Source organism: Muntiacus reevesi, chromosome 7 (genome assembly GCF_963930625.1).
Source record: "Muntiacus reevesi chromosome 7, mMunRee1.1, whole genome shotgun sequence".
Classification (NCBI taxonomy): Eukaryota; Metazoa; Chordata; class Mammalia; order Artiodactyla; family Cervidae; genus Muntiacus; species Muntiacus reevesi.
This window is the reverse complement of record NC_089255.1, coordinates 65,491,306-65,514,758: the sequence shown is the minus strand read 5'-3', so window position 1 is coordinate 65,514,758 and position 23,453 is coordinate 65,491,306. Positions and strand designations below refer to the sequence as shown.

General features: G+C 34.9%; 1 protein-coding gene across 10 annotated transcripts in view; it reads right to left on the bottom strand.

The window, feature by feature from the left end:
- KTN1 (kinectin 1) overlaps positions 1 to 23,453 on the bottom strand; it is a 105,133-nt gene that overhangs the window by 47,598 nt on the left and 34,082 nt on the right. For 6 of the 10 annotated variants that reach the window (XM_065941870.1, XM_065941876.1, XM_065941868.1 and 3 more), the window contains exons 4-16: positions 22,728 to 22,898; positions 21,042 to 21,172; positions 13,954 to 14,070; positions 11,997 to 12,137; positions 11,109 to 11,168; positions 8,815 to 8,921; positions 7,855 to 7,987; positions 6,325 to 6,412; positions 3,586 to 3,752; positions 3,104 to 3,172; positions 1,812 to 1,849; positions 898 to 988; positions 457 to 525 (exon numbers count right to left, since the gene is read on the bottom strand). In XM_065941870.1, the coding sequence (XP_065797942.1) occupies positions 457 to 525; positions 898 to 988; positions 1,812 to 1,849; positions 3,104 to 3,172; positions 3,586 to 3,752; positions 6,325 to 6,412; positions 7,855 to 7,987; positions 8,815 to 8,921; positions 11,109 to 11,168; positions 11,997 to 12,137; positions 13,954 to 14,070; positions 21,042 to 21,172; positions 22,728 to 22,898 (1,382 nt within the window). The remainder of the gene's footprint in view (positions 1 to 456; positions 526 to 897; positions 989 to 1,811; positions 1,850 to 3,103; positions 3,173 to 3,585; positions 3,753 to 6,324; positions 6,413 to 7,854; positions 7,988 to 8,814; positions 8,922 to 11,108; positions 11,169 to 11,996; positions 12,138 to 13,953; positions 14,071 to 21,041; positions 21,173 to 22,727; positions 22,899 to 23,453) is intronic. The other 4 variants (XM_065941873.1, XM_065941869.1, XM_065941874.1 and 1 more) reach the window with 1 other exon arrangement.

The window sequence follows — 23,453 nt, the reverse complement described above, 5'->3', positions numbered from 1 at the left end:
TCCTCCAATAATTAGCTGACAACTCAGTGGGTAAAGAGTCTGCCTGCAATGCAGGAGACCCTGGTTCGATCCCTGGGTTGGGAAGATCCCCTGGAGAAGGGAAAGGATATCCACTCCAGTATTCTGGCCTGGAGAATTCCATGGACTGTACAGGCCATGGGGTCGCAAAGAGTTGGACATGACTGAGTGACTTTCACTTCACTCACCAATAACTCAAAAGTGATCAATTTCTTTGGACCAAATATTAATTTCAACATGAATATAGTAACATTCAGGTGAGTTGTGAGGGTCATGGTCAAACAGAAGAGGCTTTTAACAACATATCACGCAGCCAAACACAAGTAACCATTATACTTATTATCTACATGGATAAAACTAGGGCTTGCGATACCAATGAAAATAAATATAAACAAACTGTAATTCTAAGGTAAATGCTTAAAAGCAATAAAGATCTACCTGTTCATTTGCCAGGGCCTGTAATTTTTGCACTTCAGCTTTTAATAAGAAATTCATATTCTGTATGTCCTAGAACAAAAAGGAAAAATAATATTAGAATTATTTAATATAAAATTAATTTGAAGTTGTGTAATGTCTCTTTTCTACCTAAGCAAAGGTCTCAAAGCAGAAATCTCAAGTTATCACTTCTTATCAGAAAGAAAACCATCAATTCCTGTCATTTAACATATTTCCCAAATTATTGTGAATAATATCATGTGAGAAAAGGCCTTTGAACTTCTCCTCTCAGAAGGCTAAAGGAGATTTTGTAATTTAGAAAAGAGACAATTTCCAAATGAATTCTAGAGTATTTCCAGGCTTCACAGACACTTGTACTGATGACAAGATCTGGATAATTCAATGCCTATAAAGTATTGTAGCCATTTATAAGAAGTACTGTACCTTAAGTTCCTCCTCTTTACTTGCTAAATGATCATGCTCATTTGCTAAAGAATCTTCAGTCTGTTTTATCTGCTTATCCTTTTCTGCAATCCTTTAAAAGGAAATAGATTTGTACATTCAATAAACATTTAGAAGTCAAGTCACAAATTAAAGGATTAGAAGCCTCAAGTATGATCAACCTTACCTAAGTAAATTTTCATATAACTGTACCTTCAATTTCTATAGACTCTTTCAGTTTAGTAGTTAACTGTCACATGTATTACTACAACTTCATAAAATACATATCCTATTTTAAAACCTGAGGTCAAAGAAGTTAATAATTTAAGCTCACAAGCCTGGTAATATCAAAAACATTTTTCAGGTCTTCTGAACTTATGTGATCCATGTCTATACAAATTATACAATACATAACAAAAAAAGAATTTTATTTTTCGGCATATCATCATATAGTTAGATTGCTGTCGTTCAATAGCTCAGTCATGTCCAACTCTTTGCGACCCCATGGACTGCAGCACGCCAGGCCTCCCTGTCCTTCACTATCTCCTGGAGTTTGCTCAAATTTAGGTCCATTGAGTCAACAATGCCATCCAACCATTTCATAGTTAGATACAGAGTAACTGTAACTACTTATCAGATACGAAAACTAACTTCCACTAATCTCAAATCACAGTGATCTCTCCACATAACTGCTAAAGCCCAAAGGAAAGAGTTTTTCCAACTCTTTATATGACAGAGACTTAAAAACACAGAATACACAATGCATAGGGGTAGAAGAGCTAAACTTGTTCCAAATCTAGTTGAGAGTAATTTTTGAACAAGTTAGAACATAAAATCAATCATAAGTGTAGAATCTAACAGATATAAGTTAGAGATAACTAAGCAATTTTAAGAGAAATATAGAAAGGCAGGCTTACACTTTATGTAATTCTTCTGCTAGAGCTGAAGCGGAGGTCTAAGAAAGAAAAACAGTGTCAACATAAAAGCCTTTAAGAGAAAGTTCAAAAGTTGTACAATCATCATCACAATAGAGCTTTAAAAATTAAAAGAAATAAATGTATATAAAGTTAAGGAAGTAGCTGGCTCATGATGAATGTTCACTAAACAACAGCTATTATTCTGAAAGTAAATTTGATCAACAGCTTCCAGTATTAGGGAATTAGCATCATAAGACATTTCTAATGAAGTAAGTTGGCAGGCCTGAAAACTATTTAACTGACAAGCAACACATACACAGAAGAAAAAAAAAGCAGCAAAGGCTATTTTTCATTTATGAACGTCTCCTTAATAACAATTTCTAGTAATGAAATGATACCATTCATGATTAAGTTTAACAAGTCATTTGATAAAGCCCATGTTCACCTTTACTTTTCAAAGGTACTAAGTATTTAATCTCTGATAAATATTCTAGAACTACCTTTCAGCTATAACGTAAGATCTCAATCCAATTTGAGTTAATAATTTATATACACACAAACATTCACATACACACAAGCATCCTTTCCTATGTAATTCTTTCTCAATTAATTTTAGACAATAGTTCCTACAAAAAAAACCTGTTCACAGTTTTGGGATTTTCAACTTGCCTGAACCTTAAAAACAAGTTTTTAATGTTAGAACTACTTTTTGCATGGAAAAGTGACTTCTGTTCTATTGCTTTTCCTACAAACAGTTTTTAGAATTTTAAGTTGAAAAACTGAAATTGAAATTCACAGTATGTATATTATGGAAACAAGCCAACAAGTTAAGCATTTAAAAGTTTCTTCTCTTCTTAATGTTATACTATTTATATTCTAAAGGCTATGTATCTATATCTATCTACCTAACTATGACGTTACACAACAATGATGCCAAAGAACAACAGGTTTAGTGGATATTTAATGAATACTTTTAATACATAAATCATTATTCTTGACACCTTTTGGCCAATTCCTCCTTTTTTGTGACAGGATGGTGGACATTTTTTTCCCTCCTAAGGTTAAAAACTCTCTAACCCACCTTCCCATTAGTCAGATTTGGATTTCTTTCATACTGTTCTCTCATAGCACTAAACGTAATTATCAGAGCACCTACCACTCAGGATCAGCCAGTTGATTCACGGACTACTCACCCAAATACTAATCCAGTGCATGGCACTGAACAGGCACTCAAATTATTTACACAGCTAGGAAGCTATTAGTAATGACAAGCGATCAGAAAGCACCATTACCTGGGCTGCTATTTGGGAATGGAATTGCTGAATTTGAGCTTTCAACGCCTCATTCTGCTCCAAAATATCCTTTCAAAAACCAAAAAGGAGAGGGAAGAAGTGTGCTGTTAAAAATGCCAATATATATGAACAAAATGAGTTACAGGCACATCTGTTTATCTTTTAAAGGTACTCTTAGATTCCAAAAGGCACCATTTTAAATAACAATGATGAGGCATTCTATTCTCAGAGCTAATTTATAAAGCAGAAATTAAGAATACATTGTACTGTTGCTAATCTAATACAAAAAGCATAAGACTGTGAGTAAAGGCATCTTTGAGCACATATTCAGACCACATTGTAACAACTGCTCGAAGATTCAATTTAAATTTTTCATGCCCACTCCAAAATTAGGATAAGGAAGGCTAGCCTCTCTCTCCTACACAAGACGCATCCAACCACTGCCCATCTTTATTATTTTTTAAAGAGGGAAAATTAGATACCTGAACTTGCATTTGTAGAGACTCTTCTTTGTTCACCCTTTTTTGCTCCGATTCCATTAACTGCATTAGTCTTTGCTCCAACTGTTGTTTTGATACCAAAGTATCTGTAAGCTTACTATGCAGACTCTGTACTTCATTTTCTTTGGCCACAAATTTACTCTGTAGATCTAACAAAACATTGCATTTTACAAAGGTCTCTTCCTTTGCCTGGTTACTGCTACTCATCTTTAGAGCAGGCTTATCTCCCCTGGAATATTCCCCTTTTGAATCTTTCCTGTGCTTCCCCACCTATATATAGCTCCCCTGAGCAGCCTATGCTTACTTTTTCATAGTACCTGCCACACTGTACTAATTCACCTCTTCTCCCAAAGAGTGAGCTTTTTGAGATCAGAGATTGCCTTTTCTCTATATCCAGAGCTGTGCCCAAGACTTGACACAAAATACATAATTAATCAATGTGTTAACTGAACAGTACACGAATGTTTAAAACTGCTATATCATTTCTTGAAAGCATTCTTAACTTCCCCAAAGATGTTTTAGTAAGTTATTCAGTGAATTTCTTCTCAATTCCGCATGCTCTCATACCTGGAGAACAGAGAAAGATGCTGAAAGCTGACAAATGTCCTGTGGTAAGATGAAGTAATTAAAACTTTTCTGCCTACTTCTATTCTTAGCAATAATCCCAAAACAAGAAAATGAGAAACAAAACAGTCTTTGATGCAATTAGAAAATAAATATAACTCCAAATCACAAGAAATTAAGATAAAAATAAATGGAGAGATGATCACTAACTTTGCAAAGATGAGGAAGCGTAAAGTAAAAGCTCAAGAAAACAGCAACTCATGAGTTGCCTCCCCATTCTATAACACAAATAGTTCTAAAACAGGGGAGGAAAAAACAAACAAATAAAAACATACCACACTACCACCAAGGACAGAGAGGCAAACAGAGAGAAAAAAAATGTATATAGGAGTGTGTTACATAGTTTTAAGAAAAGTTAAGATAATGTCACTTCTTTAACAAGACACTAGTAACAGAATGGAACACAACTCACAAAAAAACTCCTGAAAATTAAACATGTAATGGTAACATCCAGGATTAGAATCAGGAAAGCATATTTCTTACTAAATTAGGAGAAGTTACAACACCAAATTAATACCTTCAAAATTCTCTGGGGAAAACTATTTCCAACCTAGAACTCCACATCCAAACTACCCATTAAGCATGAAAGTAGAAAGACTAAAAACATTTTCAGTTACTCAAAGCCTCAAGAAATGTACTTTGAGGTATATGCTTATAGAACAACTAAAAGATATACTATTAAATGAGGGAGGAAAGCAAAAAAGATGGCAGTGACACAGGATCTGGAAAACAGAGTAAACACACTAAATGAAGTCTCAGAAGACAGCTTTCGAGTCAACCTAGAAAGCAACAAGTACTGGGGCAGAAAGAATGAGGACTCCAAAGGTATAGCCTTAGGAAAAACTGATAGCTTCACCAGTATCTAACATGTTGAGAGGCTGGGGGAAACAGAGAGGTTAAGGAGTTTAACCTTAGGTAAAATGTGAAACAATAAAAAGAAGATCAAGCAAGTTAAAAATATAAAGCAGGAACTTCCCTAGTGGTCCAGGGGTTAAGAATCTACCTTGCAATGCAGGGGATACAAGTTCTATCCCTGGTGCGGGAACTAAGAGCCCACATCCCAGACCACAGAGCAGTACTACTACTGAAGCCTGCACACCACAACTAGTGTGTGTATTGCAACAGAAAGATCCCACATGATGCAAGGAAGGTACCACATGTGCAACTAAGACTCTAGGCAGCAAAATAAACAAATCATCATACATATACATATATACATATACATACATATATATATATATATATATATATATAAAACTAACTTCAGGAAATTAAAAACATTGCTCAAGAATTGTACTTTTATTTATCTTGACTCAACTTTGAGTTACACAGTCATACTAATGTTAAAATTGAATGCTTTGTTGATGAAATATAACATACTAATTAAAAATAAGCTAATACAGCTTAATATAACAAAATACTTCATATATATTTTTTAAAAGCCTTCAAATATCTTAGATATATCTAAATATTGAACCAAAGGGAAATGCCTAGGGGTAAAAAATGTGAGAGGAAACCAAAGGTCTAATACAGAGCCAAAACTCTGTATGATCTACTCTTCTGTTTGGAACTGTATTTTACTATTAGCTCACCACCACTTTCATGGGAGGAAGGGGGACTGAGATAAAACACACTATTATAAGCTCCATTATCTCCTAAATGAATTCATCAAATTAAGAATAAATAGTGAAAGTTAGCATTAAGTAAACGGTTTTCAGTCAACTATTTGGAATGGTAATGCTCTCACCATTTTTCCCTTCACAATATAGGAATGTCCTTCTTAGAAAAAAAAATTAAATGAAGAACTGATCATGGAACAAAAGAGAATAACCACAGAAATGGAACACACATAGATTCCTACTACCCTGTTTATGGACTATAATTTTATCTGCAACTTAATACCTCAGACAAAACCAGCAGAGACTTATTTTTAAAACCGTAAGAAATGTTAAAGAAATAAAAGTATTCAAAGTGTAAAAGCTATTTTTATTGAGCTATAACCAAATTGTCAATTTATACTTTCTTCACATATGGAGAGGGGAGGAAATTTTACTCAGAATTACATAGTAACTTTATGTGAATATTTCTCCCCCTTACCTTGCTGAGCTGCTTCATGCTCTGCTGTTCTCTTCCTGATATAGCTCTGGATTTCTTCCCACCTCCTCTCAGCTTCTTGAAGTTGAACCTGAGGAAAGGATAAGTCAGCGCAAACACAGGATTTCAATTTACAGAAAAAAAGCATCCTCTATCTTTACTGTTGTGCCATAAAACTGCTTCTTCCAACAACTAGTCACTAGTCTCCCACATTTTAATAACATAGGCAGATGTGCTCAGCCTGATAATATGCACAGATATTATCAGTCACAGCCATTCTACCCGCTACAGATACAGATTTACAGATTAGAAATTTCAGAAACTCCTTATTTGTGCTGGTGGATCAATATAGCTACTACTGGGTATATATATATACTGACCCACTTAGCTATGATGAGCTTTCCAATAATCTTCCTTTAGGTGATAGACTTTTCAAAAGACAGGATGATATCTTTATTGCTAAATTTTAGTAGGTTCCCAAAATTCTTATTTTGAGGTATAGCACAACACTTCAATTATGACTATAATGTTTAATGTCATTAATCTACTTATCCATATCCACAGAGCACAAACATCATATTTACGAATGCCACCAGCAAATATATTGGCAAGACAAATATTTTATTAAAGAAAGGACAACAATATCACTCTCCCACAGGGACCCATGAAAACTTCAAGAAAGCAAAAACTACTCTACTTTCTACATCCAATTATCCTCAGAGCTCTTTTAACCTCTACTACTCTGGAACTGGTATTAAGGTATATCATCTATATTGATGACTTAGGTAGGAATCTATCCAATACATTTAACTTACAGAAACTGAACTGTTCAACAAATCCTCTCCCCTGTATAAGGAGGAACAGACAATTCTACTCATCACTCTACTCAATATGCACAGGCTAAAATGTGCAAGAAAAATAAGTCCACTCCTCTCTCTCAGTCAGCCTAGGCAATCCCATGCATGTCTTCTCAGTATAAGCATCTAATGGCACCAAGTGCCACTCTGGTGTCGAAAGAAACTGTGTGATTTTTTTTCTACTATGGCTCAAGTGAAAGCAACTGGAGTATTACTTGGCCTCGTGCTCAAGCAACAGAAAATCATCTATTCCAATGCTCTAAATAGCCTAAATAGCTCTAAATAGCTCTAAATAGCTCTAAATAGCCTAGATAAATAAAAATAGGCTCTACTAAACTTACTTAGAGATCCAAGTTATTGATAAGTGATGCTGAAGGTGATTTTAACTACCTATCAAAAATTTGATTTTTGTCTTATACATGCAGACCCTCACCTTCACACATAAGGTGAAATTCTATTGTTTATGCCTGTCAATCAGCTAATATCAATTTTCATATCTTCAAATAGTTTTTAACTTCAAACTCAAGCCTGTATTCAATTCTGTCATTAGTGTACATGTTTCTATACAGGCCCATTAAGCCTCAAACTACATTTCTCAAAAGCTATATACACTTTCAGGTTATTGGATTGAAAAACCACATTATTTATGAAATGATAAATAAAGGTAATGTTTCACCTTCAACTGAGTAACTGCTTGCTCAGCATTCTTCTTTTGGACTTCCTCTTGCTGTAGCTTCCCTGTTTTCTCAGTCAGCTCATTTACCAACCTAGCATAATCCTGGCGCAGTTTGTTTAGTTCAGCAGACTGCCTGAAAACAGTTAACTGGATTAGGAACCTTCCATTATTACAAACACACGTAAATGAGTAAAGAAAATATGTGTGTTTTGCTGAGTTAGTGATTCCACTTATAGGTAAATGACAACGAATGCTCTAAGTGTCTACTAATAGTGAATTTGGTTGAATATAATGGCTGAATCATTCTGATGACAATAATACAAATACTAAAATTATCATAAAGTAATCAAGAAAAATGGGTAACCACACACCATGAGCATAAATCAACAGCATCACTCTCAAAACAGTGTTCTGAAGTAACCAATCAGAATAGTTATTCTATGTAAGCATGCTACTAGTCTTCTCTAGGACTGTTTCTCAAAGTATGCCACTGTGCATGCTTGCATGCTCAAGTATGGCTCAGACCAACTAAATCACTATCATAAGAAATGTGTCTTAACATGCAGATTCCAGGACTCTACCTCAGAGCCACTAAATCATAAACTTATAAGGATAAGACTCAAGAATATGATTTGCAGCTAACATGCCAGATATTCTTCAGAATAATGAAGTTTGAGAACTACTGTTAAAGGAAATAGAAGGTTTAACACTTGCTAATTTAGTCTCTTAAATTTGTAAGCTATCCCACTGGTGGCACTAGTATTTATCATACAATTTAACTGAAGAGGTTCTTCAAAAGCAAGAGGATAGGTTTTGAAAATTTATTCATTTTAAAAACAAGTGTAAAAAACAAAAGTCTAACCAATTACTATCAAACACATTTTGGTGACGGAAGAAAACACTCTGCCATTCAATGAAAATACTGTCATTTTATTAAAAGTAAAGCATTTGGGAACATACTTGCTTTCCAGTTGGTTTGTAGTGTTGCTGACAGCATCTCTCAGTATGCCATTTTCCTGCTTCAAGTGAGCTATCTCTGCCTCCATCTGCTCACGAACTTGCTGGAACTAAAATTATTTTACACACATAAGATTTAGAAAACAATAACTGCCAGAGCTAACCTCAAAGAAAATTTATCATGATGAAAAGTAAAAAAGCAGCAATAGAATAAAGTCTGGATATCCTTCTCAAATAAATATAAGCAAATTTAAAGGATAAATTTTGATAGTGACAAATACAAAGTAAATATAAGTTGTCAGAGCATTCAAGAAAGCAAGTAGAGGCTGGATGCTATCATATGTAAAATAAATACTTAAGATGCTATTTTAGAACTGAAAGATATTTTTAGAAATCTTTCCTACACAAGACTCATATAGAACTGAAACTGTATTGATCCTAGAATATGTCAATTAAGTTAGCAACATTTTAATAAAAGGTTTTAGTAATCAAAAGTTTAAAGACTGAAAATACGTTTGAGACATTTACATTAACTTACAAATTAAGCCATATCCAAGTAGATGGCAAATTCACTATACAAAAATCTACCTGCTAAAATATTTGGCTTCTAGTTTTTTATTTCAGAATTATAGAATCAAAAGACAAAGAACACTGAAACTTATATTCCCACATCCTCACTTTAGTATGTGAAAAACTCTTAATAATTTTTAGTAAACCTATTCAATTAAGAGGAAAAAAAAGTATATGCTGCTAATTCTTAGAAAACTTATCACATATAAACTATATCTTGACCTCTGCAAGCAATCAGTTTCAAAAAAAGAAATAATCACTTCAAAACCCTTAACCTTCAATAAAAGATATTGCTGAAAGTGAGAGTGAAAGTGAAGTCGCTCAGTCGTGTCCAACTCGTAGTGACCCCATGGACTGCAGCCTACCAGGCTCCTCGATTCATGGGATTTTCCAGGCAAGAGTACTGGAGTGGGTTTCCATTTCCTTCTCCAGGAAAGATATTGCTACAGCTATCCAACTACTTTTCAAATGAATGTAAGTCAGAATTAAGAGGAAAAAAGATCACATGAGGTCAGGAAAAATCAGTTCTTCAATAATCTGGTTAATGGAAAAGAATATTTCAAAAGACTGGGGGCTGGGAAGATGGAGGATTGAGCCAAATTAAAGCATCCAGGTAGTGGATGGGTTAAGAACCTGAGAAGACATTCATTCACTTTTTTTTTCATTATTAGTGGCCTTTCCATAGAAAATACTACTGGAATTCTGATAACAGTAAAGAATTATTCATTTTTCAGCAGACTACTAATGTGATCAAAGCACTATTTTACAAATAAAAATCTTGTGCTAATTATATATTAAATTGGAAAAGAGACCTATTAAGAATGCTATAACTGGGGCTGTGTAACAGCCTAGAGGGGAGGAAATGGATGGGAGGAGGGAGGGAGACTCAAGAGGGAGGGGACATATATACATCTATGGTCAATTCATGTTGATGTATGACAGAAATCAAACCAATATTGTAAAGCAATCAATCAACTTAAAAAAGTAAAAATTAAATTACCTTCTCAAAAAATAAAAAAGAATGTTGTAATTATGCTAGTAAGAAATAATAAACTAAGGTCATATCTAAAAACTGAATGCAAGAAAAACTAGAAATAAAGTATCTTTAAGACTTTAGAACAAATTGTAGATTGGGCAAGTGGGAAAGAGTTCAAAGGATTCAAGCATAATAATGATAATGCTTCAAAACATTAGAAAATAAAAACAACCGGACCAAAATCAACAGTTTGATTTTACACACATGTTAATTTTGAGGTGACAACAAGCACTTTCAAACTAAAGCATGAGCTGGCAATGGAAACAATTTCAAAAAAAATCATTGATCCACAAGGTTCAATTAAGGCAAGTATTATAAGCCCACTTGACAAGCAAGCCAAAACCATATTCTTCAATAGCCTTTTAATCAATAATAAAGATGATATTTCAATGGAAGGGAGGGTGAAGAAACAAGAGAAGAAGAAAAAAAACAACAAAAAATCACTGGTCCAGACCTAATGGAAATCATGAAAATGGATTAACACAGTAAAAATAGAAAGCACTGAACCCTCTAAAATGTTCAAAGAAAACCGGCAAAAATAAGAACACAAAACTGAAGGTCACTTAAGCTAAAACCATTATCATTTTCCCTCTCTTCTCCACTGCATCACCAAGCTCTATCTACTACCTCTTTTTTATCAAATAAATGCCCTCATTATCAGTGTCTTGACTTAAGGTTTTCGTTCTCTTACTTGGATTCCGGCAAAAGTCCTCCAACTATCCCTTGTTCCACTCTTCACACTGCTGTCACTCTGCATACTATGTCAGAGTAACAATTTAAAATATTATAAACACACTGCTGGGTTGCTTAAACTCCTTCACTGGCCCGCCAGTCTTCAGGTATGTTGTTCAGTTGTTAAGTCCTGTCCAACTCTTAGGGAACCCATGGACTGCAGCACACCAGGCACCCCTGTCCTTCAATATCTCCTGGAGTTTGCTCAAATTCATGTCCATTGACATGTCTTCAGGTATACAAGACCTTTATTTATTTCTCTAGATCTCTTCATTCCAGTCCTGAATGCCAAATACCAAAACTATTACTATATTTCTCATAAGCTGTTCTCTCTAGACAACCTATATCAAAAATACCTGGAGTGCACTCAAAAAGCTCAATCCTGGGCCCAGAAGAGACCTACTGAACCACCAATCTCTCCAGATGGGAAGGAATTTCACTGGGTAATAAGCCTCATACCCAGTGCCCATTCCTTCACTCTCTTTCCTGACAATGCCTAATTGTTTCCAAAGAATCAACAAAGTCTGTTTATCATTGCTAACAAGTCTTCCCTAACAGTCCTTCTGTTCCCCACCTCTCATCTCCATTGTTCCAAAGCACCAGATGCTTACCTCTATTGTAACAGAGTATTCACTTGTCAGCTTCCACCCTCCCCACCTAAAAAAGTTGCTTACTTAAGGAGAGGAAGCCAGTTTAATTAGCCACTGATAAAAAAGCCAGCACAGGACACTTAAAAGTTTGCTAATAAAATGAATACAACTATTTAATTTTGTATTCAAAGAATGTGGAATAAAATCCTACATTCTAACTTTACTTTCACTTCACTTTTCAAAGAACAAAAATATACCTTCATCTGCATCTGTTGAGTCTCTTGATAACTGACATGCATTTTGTTTTGAAATACATTATGTTCCTTTTCTAACGTTCCAATCCGATCTTTCATCCTTGCTATAACCACACTGCTTCTTTCTTTTTCTGCCATCATTTCCTAGAAGAGTAAATCAGAAAAAAAAAAATTTATGAAAAACTTGTTACTTAAAAAAATAAGAACAAGAATTTACTAAGAAAACATGTTTAACATCAGCAAAAATGATGTCAGCAAAACAATCATGAATTCTGAAATAAGTACTTGCTTAAAAACCAAGGTCAAAGGTTTAAAAAAAACTGTCTTCTACATTTTACTTGCTCTTTATACCAACTCCCTTCATAAACACTTAGCTGCTCTGTTTACTCATATTTCAAATGTACTTTTGGTCTAACAGTTAAAGAGCTGAATGTGGGATTAAATCCTACATTTAACGTGATTATAAAGAAGAATATTTTTAAAGCAAAACAGTTAATTCTTCATTATTTCCAGGTACCAGTTCTCTTCTGGAATACAGAAAAGGCCCCCAGGGGGGAAAAAAAAAACTGTCAAGAAGAGAAAAATCTCTTTCCTATAGGAAGAGATAAGGATATGTTTATAGTAGAATAGGGAAAAGTAAAACTCAGAAAGTTTTATTATCTTCCCAAGTCAAACATTAAAAGAGTGATTTCGCTTTGTGTTGCAAGTATTATGAACCCCTAGAAGAAATATTAATTACTAAAATGCAAGACAGCCAAGCAACTTTAAAATTACCTGCAGGTATGATCAGTCCATTTCCTCTGATCTAAGAAACTGCTTGACAAACTTTAAGATTTTCATTTAACTGAGAGCTGCCCATTAGCATGAGTTTATTTACATGTGCAAATTGTTTTACTGATGTACATAATACATTTAGGAAAAGTATACACAATACATCTTGAGTATATAACTCAATGAGTTACACAAAAGTAAACAGATTCTTTTTCTAATTTTTAAAATAATCAGAAAATTATAGTTTCTAACCTTATGGAAATACTTATTTTAGCAATCATAACTGATTAATCTTAATCTGTTTTCCATTGACTTTTATTCACCTCAAATTCACAGAAAAGATTCTATATTCAAATGAGGCCATTCTCATAATGTAATCTAGTAGCTACATAAATGACAGTGAAATAAACCTCATTTACTCTACTGTATTTAACATCTAAAAGGAGAAAAAGCATTTCAGGAAAAATGAGACATTTACATAGAATTTCAATTACGTTCTCAGTCTACATGATCTTTTAAAATGTAACTGACGCAGAATATCATTAGTTTTGTGTATATAATGATTCAATACTTGTATTTATTGCTAAATAATCACCACAATAAGTCTAGTTAACATTATCACCACACGTAGCTACAAATTTTTTCTTGTGATGAGAACTCTTCTAGCAACTTTCAAATATACAATACAGTGTTAATAACTATAGTCAACATGCTGTATATTACCTCCCCTGGACTTACATATTTTATAACTGGAAGTCTGTACTTTTATTTTTTTTTTAAACCTCTCAGAGTAAAAAGGATTTAAAGAACTTCACTGATTAAAAACTACCTATATAAGAGTTTCACATTTATCCAACAAATTGGATTTAAACAAGATCACACTGAGTTTTGTGCTTCTACAGAATAATTCTAGGTCAGAAACAATTGAAACATGCTCCCAGAGTCCAGATGCTTCCATTATTCTGAAATCAGTATACCTACAAGTACTGCTATTTTAAATTCACAATTTGACTAAAGGATATAATACCATGAAATAGTGGTATTTCCACCACTTAAATTCTAAAAGAAAATTACTTTCACTGGGTGTAAATTTATTACACAAATAAATGAGGAATTATAAACAATTTCTAAAATCCTTCACTGCCTCTGATTCAGAAAGTATAACCCTCAAATACAAACATGTCTTCACCTGGGTTAACTGCTTACACCGATCTTTCATAGCAGCAGCATCTTCCTTCAGAGCAGTAACTAACTTGTCTTTTTCTTGAAGTTGATGAACAAGTGCGGTCAACTCTCCTTTATTGTACTACAATTGAGAAATCAATACAGAATTGTTAATAATTAACAACCGTTAATGAAAATTATGAAAATGAACTATCTGATATGAAGTGTTCTTAGGCCAAGGCAGAGTTCACTATTACATATAAAACAGAATGACTGCCAAACACTGTCAGTGAAATATCATTTAGAAAAATCACTACATCATTACATGTTCTGATGTATACAACAGGACACATATCAATCAAGAAACAGATTTTTACAAAGAATTACAGACTTCCACTTCTAAACACAAAGTCAAGACAGTACTCTCTCCCTCCTAAAAGATCAAAACAAGGAACATGAAACCTAACGCAAACTGAACTAAAATAAAACAACCAACTGTAATGTCAAAGCATAATATCAGAAAGACTGTCAAGAGTAGTGGAGATCAAAGCAGATGCTCAACAACCCTGCCAGAATATACCCAAGACTACAGAGGTGCCACGGGTTACATAGCTCTCCGAAGTTAACAAGCATACACTGAAAGGTAAAACCAACAATACCCCATTTGGTATCAGGCACAAGAACAAAGATAAAAGGCAGGAATTTTCTTACTAGGAAGTCTCAAGAAGCAGAAGTAGAAATGTAGAAGATATCAGACAGATAAACCTAATTCAAAGAGGGCAGCTAAACAGTGAGGCAGTTACGAGAGATTCTCTACAGTGAGATTCTCAGTAGTGAACGAAGTTTTTTATATGAGAAGGAAAGGCTCATAGCCCAAGGAGAACTGTGGGGCTTGGCCCTTCATTATCAACCTCTAGCCACAGAAATGATGCAAGAGAAACACCTCTCATTGGAAAGGGTGTATTAATGAAAAAGAAATAAAACAGGGTCTATGTAAGATATGAGAAAAAAAGCAAGAAAGCAATAAGAAAAACCAAATGCCAAGGGCAGAAAAATAACTCTAAAAAGATGGTCAAGAACAGACAAAAACTGTGATTAAAAAATGTCACCACGACTTTTTAAAGTCTAACATACCAACAATTTTTTAAAACAAGAGGAAGGAACAGAGCTCACAAGAAATAATTCAGAAGAAAAATAAGACCACAAAATGAGATGAAATATGAGTTGGAAAAACCCAAAGTAGAAATAAAAGTAACACCATATGAGATATATAATCCAATTAGAAGCAGCAAACAGAAAAAGATGTGTTGGTGAAAACATAAGACACAGAGTTCAGAGTGTAGAAAAGTAAATAAAAATAAGTGGAAATAAAGCAAAAGTTTTATCTTTTTTTATGACCAAAATATGAAAAATAAAGACAACAGGTAAAGAAGATCCAGTTCAGTCCCTCAGTCGTGTCTGACTCTTTGCAACCCCATGGACTGTAGCATGCCAGGCTTCCCTGTCCATCACCAACTCCTGAAGCTTGCTCAAATTCAGGTCCATCGAGTCGGTGATGCCATCCAACCATCTCATCCTCTGTCGTCCCCTTCTTCTGCCTTCAAACTTTCCCAGCATCAGGGTCTTTTCCAATGAGTCAGTACTTCCCTTCAGGTGGCCAAAGTATCAGAGCTTCCGCTTCAGCATCAGTCCTTCCAAAAAATATTCAGGACTGATTTCTTTTAGGACTGACTGGTTTGATCTCCTTGCAGTCCAAGGGACTCTCAAGAGTCTTCTCCAACACCACAGTTCAAAAACATCAATTCTTTGGTGCTCAGCTTTCTTTATGATCCAACTCTCACATCTATACATGATTACTGGAAAAACCATAGCTTTGACTAGACAGATCTTTGTCGACCAAGTAATGTCTCTGCTTTTTAATATGCTGTCTAGATTGGTTATAGTTTTTCTTCCAAGGAGCAAGCATTTTTTAATTTCATGACTGCAGTCACCATCTGCAGTAATTTTGGAGCCCAAGAAAATAAAGTCTGTCACTGTTTCCATTGTTTCCCCATCTATTTGCCATGAAGTGATGTGACTGTATGCCATGATCTTTGTTTTTTGAATGTTGGATTTTAAGTCAGCTTTTTCACTCTCCTCTTTCGCCTTCATCAAGGCGCTCTTCAGTTCCTCTTTGCTTTCTGCCATAAGGGTGGTATCATCTGCGTACCTGAGTTTATTGGTATTTCTCCCAGCAATCTTGATTCCAGCTGTGCTTCTTCCAGCCCGGCATTTCGCATGATATACTCTGCATAGAAGTTAAATAAGCACGGGGACAATATACAGCCTTGACGTACTCCTTTCCCAATTTGGAATCAGTCCATTGTTCCATGTCCACTTCTAACTGTTGCTTCCTGACCTGCATACAGATTTCTCAGGAGGCAGCTCAGGTGGTCTGGTATTCCCATCTCTTGCAGTATTTTCCCGTTTGTTGTGATTCCACACAGTGAAAGGCTTCAGTGTAGTCAATAAAGCAGAAATAGATGTTTTTCTGGAACTCTCTTGTTTTTTTTTTGATGATCCAATGGATGTTGGCAATTTGATCTCTGATTCGTTTGCCTTTTCTATATCTAGCTTAAACATCTGGAAGTTCTTGGTTCACGTATTGTTGAAGCGTGGCTTGGAGAATTTTAAGCATTACTTTACTAGTGTGTGAGATGAGTGCAATTGTGCGGTAGTTTGAGCATTCTTTGGCATTGCCTTTCTCTGGGATTGGAATGAAAACTAACCTTTTCCAGTCCTGTGGCCACTGTTGAGTTTTCCAAATTTGCTGGCATGTTGAGTGCAGAACTTTCACAGCATCATCTTTTAGGATTTGAAATAGCTCAGCTGGAATTCCATCACCTCCACTAGCTTTGTTCGTAGTGATGCTTCCTAAAGTTCATCTGACTTCGGACTCCGGGATGTCTGGCTCTAGGTGAGTGATCACACCATCATGGGTTATCTGGGTCATGAAGATCTTTTTTGTATAGTTCTTCTATGTATTCTTGCCACCTCTTCTTAATATCTTCTGCTTCTCTTAGGTCCATACCATTTCTGTCCTTTATTGTGACCATCTTTGCATGAAATGTTCCCTTGGTATCTCTAATTTTCTTGAAGAGATCTCTAGTCTTTCCCATTCTGTTGTTTTCTTCTATTTCTTTGCACTGATCAATTAGAAAGGCTTTCTTATCTCTCCTTGCTATTCTTTGGAACTCTGCATTCAAATGGGTATATTCCTTTTCTCCTTTGCCTTTAGCTTTTCTCAGCTATTTGTAGGGCCTCCTCAGACAACAATTTAAAAATAAAGACAACAGGCGAAGAAGATCCAACTTATGCTTAATTAATACCCATTTCAATTCTTCCCAAGGGACACTGACTCTCCAGATTGAAAAGACATGCTTTGTCCAAGGGAATATTTATAAAAGAGTCAATGCAAAGTCACATTAAATAAAGAAGTTTATGACAAAAGAACTGATATCAAGATTTGAACCCATCATTAAGCTGTAGAATTAAGACTGAAACAATCATAAAAGGTACAGTCACAAAACAAACATTAAATATGTAAGTATCTTATAAACAAATGCTATAATTTTAAAAAGTGGACAGGAACGGAAAAGAGAAAGTAGGAAAAAATTTACATAGACTTCCTCTTATTATACAACATGGAGCCAAATAGCTAATAAGTTTGCATTGGAAGAAATCACATAATGAAGGCAAGTATATTTAAAGGCCAACATGAGGAAATTAATAATCAACTAAAACTTATCAAATACATTTTAAATATTTTCTTACTATTTATCACATGAAATTAACATTTTTGAGCAATTACTTTATGCTAGAACTTTAAGCATCTATTGTGTACTATCTCATTTAATTCTCAAAACCTTATTATCATTCCCATTTTAAAAACAGGGAAACTGAGGCACTGGGGTTAAGTAAATTATCTAAAGCCACAAAGCTCAAAGTAGTAACATATAGATGTGAATCTTAGGAAATGTGACCCTACAGCCCAGGATCTTAACCTATGCTCTAAACATAAAACAGAAGTGTCATAACTTTTTTAAACACAAAATGCCTTTGTGTTTAAGTTATAAGACACTTCTGTTTTATGTTTAGAGTATAGGTATGTATGTGTACATACATACACAGAACATCTCCTCTACAACTCTGTAAAACCCCTCTAGCTTCTACTCTGTCTTCCTCTTCCCATCTATGCTTATTCAAAGTGGATACTGTCACCGTCCTTAGTCATCCACCACTTATTTATAGTCTAGTAGTACAATGAAAGTGTTTTCACTAAGGATATCAAATCCATTTTTTCAATCCTTATTCTCCCTGATCGCTCTAAAGCATGTCACTGGTGATTTTTTACCACCACTTCTGAACTGTCTACCCTTCCTAAGCATCTGTGATTTCACTGTTTCCTGGTGTTATTTTCTCTCAGTATCCTTTGTGGTGACTTTCCTTGACCTTTAAATATTGATGCTTCTCAAGGTTCATTCCTGAGCTTTCTTACCTCTCCACACATCCTCTCTGGACCAACATACATCCCCTATATGTACTGGTGACAGTTGATTACTTTCCAAAACTACTCCCAATGCAAACTATTTTCAACTCCATAGAAATATATATTCAACTGTGAAATGATTATAACCACTTAAAAGTTCCAAAGTATGCCTAAAACAACTCCCTAAAAATTTTCAAAACACTCTGCTCTCTCTTCTTCTGCAACGTATTCATGAATAACCATTCTCACCACAATTTACCAGTTACCCCAGAACAAAAACAAACATTCATTCCAGACTCTTCTTTAGCCACCACATCTAATCAGTCAGCAAGTCCTCTAACTCCTCTATCTCTATCCCACACCTATGCTTGTATTCCTGCCTTTATCTTCTCCCTTTCTCTGAGGTGGTCTTTATTAGATGTGAATATTCACCTATATCTGGGATCTTGAAATCTACTAAAAGGTCTGACCAAGACTCAATTTTTATGACATGAAAAGAGAGTAATTAAATTCACCTAGTCTTTTCCTGATACAGGGGATCTACAAGGGCACTAAGTCCCTGAAGATAAGAATAGAACCACTCCCTGAGAAAGTCAGAACAAGATTTAATTGAAAGCCAAAGGTTCCAAGAAAAAGGAAAAAATGTGAAGTTTCAAAATGTTCACTCTATTTCAAAACATTATCTTTAACAATTCCCAACTTCATTCTCAGCCTGCCTAATATAGCTATCAAGGGGAGTCTGACTAATCTCTAGAGTTCAAAGCTGTCCCAAGCAATAAAATGACTATTCTTGCACCCATAAACCACCAACCACAACTTTAGCCAAAAGAGAAACACCTGAACCAATTAATTTTAAAAAGGAGTAATTTCAAACAGTTAGTAACTAACTTCAGCTGGAGGTTCTTCCCTGCTAGGAGATTTTCTCAAACCTCTAAGAACTCTTTAAAGATATATTAAGATACACACTTGCAAGAAAGTTCCTTGCAAGAGAATTATCTGACTTTGGATAGAAAGTCATACAGTTATCACACTTATTCTGAGGATCCTTGAACCATTGCTGGCACCACATGGAGACTAATAAGCATACTACATTATAAAATGCCACAGATTTGTAAAACACTGTCAACAGATACTTGGAAATATGGACAGACATAATGTCATCACAAATGCTATGACAAAAAAATTTAGATGGTTATGAGAAAGTCTATGAGGGAGAATAATTTAGACTAGGAATTCAAATTAGCCTTAAATGAGGAAATGATATTTAAATGGAAAACTGAAGGAGGAATTAACCAACTGAAGAAGTTTGGGGGTAAGGGCTTAGGGGTTTTATGACAATCCAGACAGAAGAGAACATTTGGTATGCTTTAATGAGAGGATGAGGAAAATATCATGAGATAAGGCTACAGAGATAGACAGACATAGGCCTTTGAAGGAATCTAGATTATGTTTTAAGTACAAAGAGAAAGGCATCCAAAAATGTTTTTAAAGCAGTGAACAATATAACCTGATTCACCCCTCAGAAGTCACTTTGGACCTGTATAGAAAAAATAGATCAGAAGGCTACAAGGGAATACAGAAACAACAACTAGGAGAATACTGACGGTAATCAAAAGAGAAGTGATGGTTTCAACTAGGGTGGTCTTTAAGAAAAAATGGAAGCCACTAAACATTTTAAAGCAGAAAAGTGTTAGGAGTATGTGTGCCTAAAAAAAAAAAGTTTTATTTGCTCAGTTGTGTTCAACTCTTTCCGATCCCATGGACTGTAGCCCACCAGGTTCCTCGTTCATGGGACTTTTCAGGCAAGAATACTGGAGTGAGTTGCCATTTGCTTCTCCAGGGGATCTTCTCAACCCAGGGATCAAACCCAGGTCTCTCACACTACAGGCAGACTTCACTGTCTGAGTCACCAAGGAAGCCCTAAAAATGGTTAAGCCCACTATCTAATACTGAACACCAGATACTATGTCATCTTATCTCACACAAGTAACACTTAAAAACTTGTCATCTTCTGCAATATGCCATAGTACACATGATATAATTTAAATAGCAGCTTCATGGATTTTTTTCAAGTTTTAGTCAGTCATAGCAATGATTTTATCATTCAAAGCATTTACTTTAAAAAAGTAATATCTCACACACACACACACACACACACACACACACACAAAGAAAAAGATTCTCAGATGCTCTGAATGGTGCTATCTTCAATCATAAAAACATTCCATAAGTTATCCACAAATCACCTGATCTTGCTTTCAGTATTTACATTCGAAACAAAGCAAGGTACAACTTAGCCATGTGCCAAATGACTTTAAAGTTATATCAATCATCTTACTTATTACAAGCAATTCATCTTGGTCAAACCTCGGATGACTCGGATAGCTGTCTGAACTAAATAGGTAATTTGATTAGTGTGGATACATGAAATAACTTCTGAAGGCATTCCAGAACTTTTAAATGTGACTAAGTGTTACTGGAGTATAAAATGGGAGTAGATTATAATTTACTGCTCTAGCAGAAGTATTGCTTGTGAACTTCTAATCACTACTCTCAAATAGGCTCATAATCAAAACTATGCTTACCTTCTTTAAAGCATCCTGTATCACGCCAGACTTTTCCTTGAGCAAGTCTACAACACAAAGGGCCTCTTCTTCAGAAAACATCATGGTCTTCAAGGACAGAAGAAAATCTCTAAATTTTACTTCAGCATTTTCTTAAAAGAGAAAAAAAAAAAAGAAGAAAGAAACTAACATTTAAAAGATATGTGATACGACAGCAAAGGTAAAGCACCAAGAATTCTTGACCCAGAAAGTCAATAACCCAGAGAAACAGACTTACATTTCAGGTCAAACAACAATAAATGCTCTAGTTAAGAGAGAAAAAAGTGCTTATCATCTTTAATATGGAATAGTTAACTAAAAATTTGCTCAAACTGCAGAATATCCATGTTTTTTCTTTGAAGTATATAGTTAATTTACAATGTTATGCTAATTTCTGCCGTACAGCAAAGTGATTCAGTTATATATACAGACTCTTTTCTAGATTCTTTTCCATTATGGTTTATCATGGGATACTGAATATAGTTTCCTGAACTAAACAGTAAGACCTTCTTGCTTACCACATATATTATGTATATAAGCTTCCCAGGTACAGTGGTAAAGAATCCACCTGCCAATGCAGGAGACAAAGGGACTCAGGTTTGATCCCTGAGTGAAGAAGATCCCCTGGAGTAGGAAATGGCAGCCTGTTCCAGTATTCTTGCCTGGAAAATTCCACAGACAGAGGAGCCTGGCAGGCTACAGTCTACGGGCTTGCAAAGAGTCAGATGCGACTGAGCGCACATGCACCCACAGGCACACACAAAGACGTATATAATACATAGAGGTTTGCAGTCAAACTGCAGAGTAGTAAAGTGCCACAGGAAAAAAAAGCACTCGAATGTCTAGTATGCTACCATCTATACGAAATATGTTCACAAATTTTCTTATTTAACTGTAATACTCACAACATATGAGCCAAATTTTACAGACAAAAAAATGAGACAATTGACAAAAAGTCTTATTTTACAAAAATCAACTATATAAAAGCAATCCTGACATTCTAAAAATCCATGCACCAAATACCTCACTTTAGTTCCCCTAGGGCTCTTATATTAGACAACACCTGCGTTTCCAAAAAAGCAACAGTAACCTGTTAGACCCAAAGGAGCCCAGAGCTTCTAATATTTCAGCTATATCATAAGTTTAAAAAGGCAGTTGTTGGCATGTATGGTAACAAGGGGTATATAGGAACTCTGTATTTTCCACTCAATTTTGCTATGAACTTAAAACTGCTCAAAAAAAAAAAAAAAAAACCTATTAAAAAAATAATAATAGGGAGTTCCCTAGCAGTCCAGCTATTAAGCCTCAGCACTTTCTCTGTCGTGGGTCTAGGTTCAGTCCCTGGTCAGGGAACTAAAATCCCACAAGCCACGTGGGCCAAAATAGTAATAGTTTTCTGTGAATTAACACAGAAAACTGAGACAATAAAAGGAGGGAAAAGATTGTCAGACAGCAAAACAGCTACGAGACTTTAGGCAAGTCAAAGTCCAATTCCAGCTCTATAAAACTGAGAGGACTGCATTAGAAAACTACCAATAAATCCTTTACCACAAAGACTCTATTAGCCTTTTGGAATTCACTGATTCTATGAGAAAAAGCACTCATTCCATAAGAACTCAAAAATATGTGTTTTCAATACAGCAGGTTGCTGCACTCTGTATACATTACCTTTGTCAGTTTCAATCTTCAGTTTCTTAGCCCCTGTTTTCTGGATTACTTCTACTTGGTCAGGTTTAATCAGATCAATAACCTCTCTCTTATCCACCACAGGATTTGAATCAGCATTATCCATCAGAGGAATGTAAGTTGTTGCATGAATAAGGGGTTCATCTACCAAAACTGCAATTTAAGTTACAAATCATAATCACACAAGGTTTTTTATAATGGAGTAATAAAATAATATGTAAGCACAATTAAGTTTCATGATAAATGCAGTTATTTTCAAATCTCTATTACCAGTTCAATTTGACTTCAAATTCCTATTTATCCTTTTTACCAAGTCAAACACTCTTCTAATTAAGAAATATCCATTCAGTATTATTTTACAGCATATCACTTAGGTTATCTAAAGTGTATCACACATCTCTTCTAACAATATCTGAAAATTTCTTCTTACACATTCTTATATGTTTTGGTTCGATCTCATGTTTCTTCTGATTTAACTAAGAATACATTCACATTTAACTAGTGCTCAAGGAAAACTATTAATTTCTATGTATGTTGGTACTTTACTGACCTCTTATTCCAACTGATAATTCTTAACTGATTTTTTTACTTGCTAGATACAAAAATAGCCATTGTTCCTTGCAGATATCTTCTCATTTCTAATAATTAAGCCTTTAATTTACAAGGCACATCTTACTACACTAGTTAAAACTTCCAAAACAACATTAA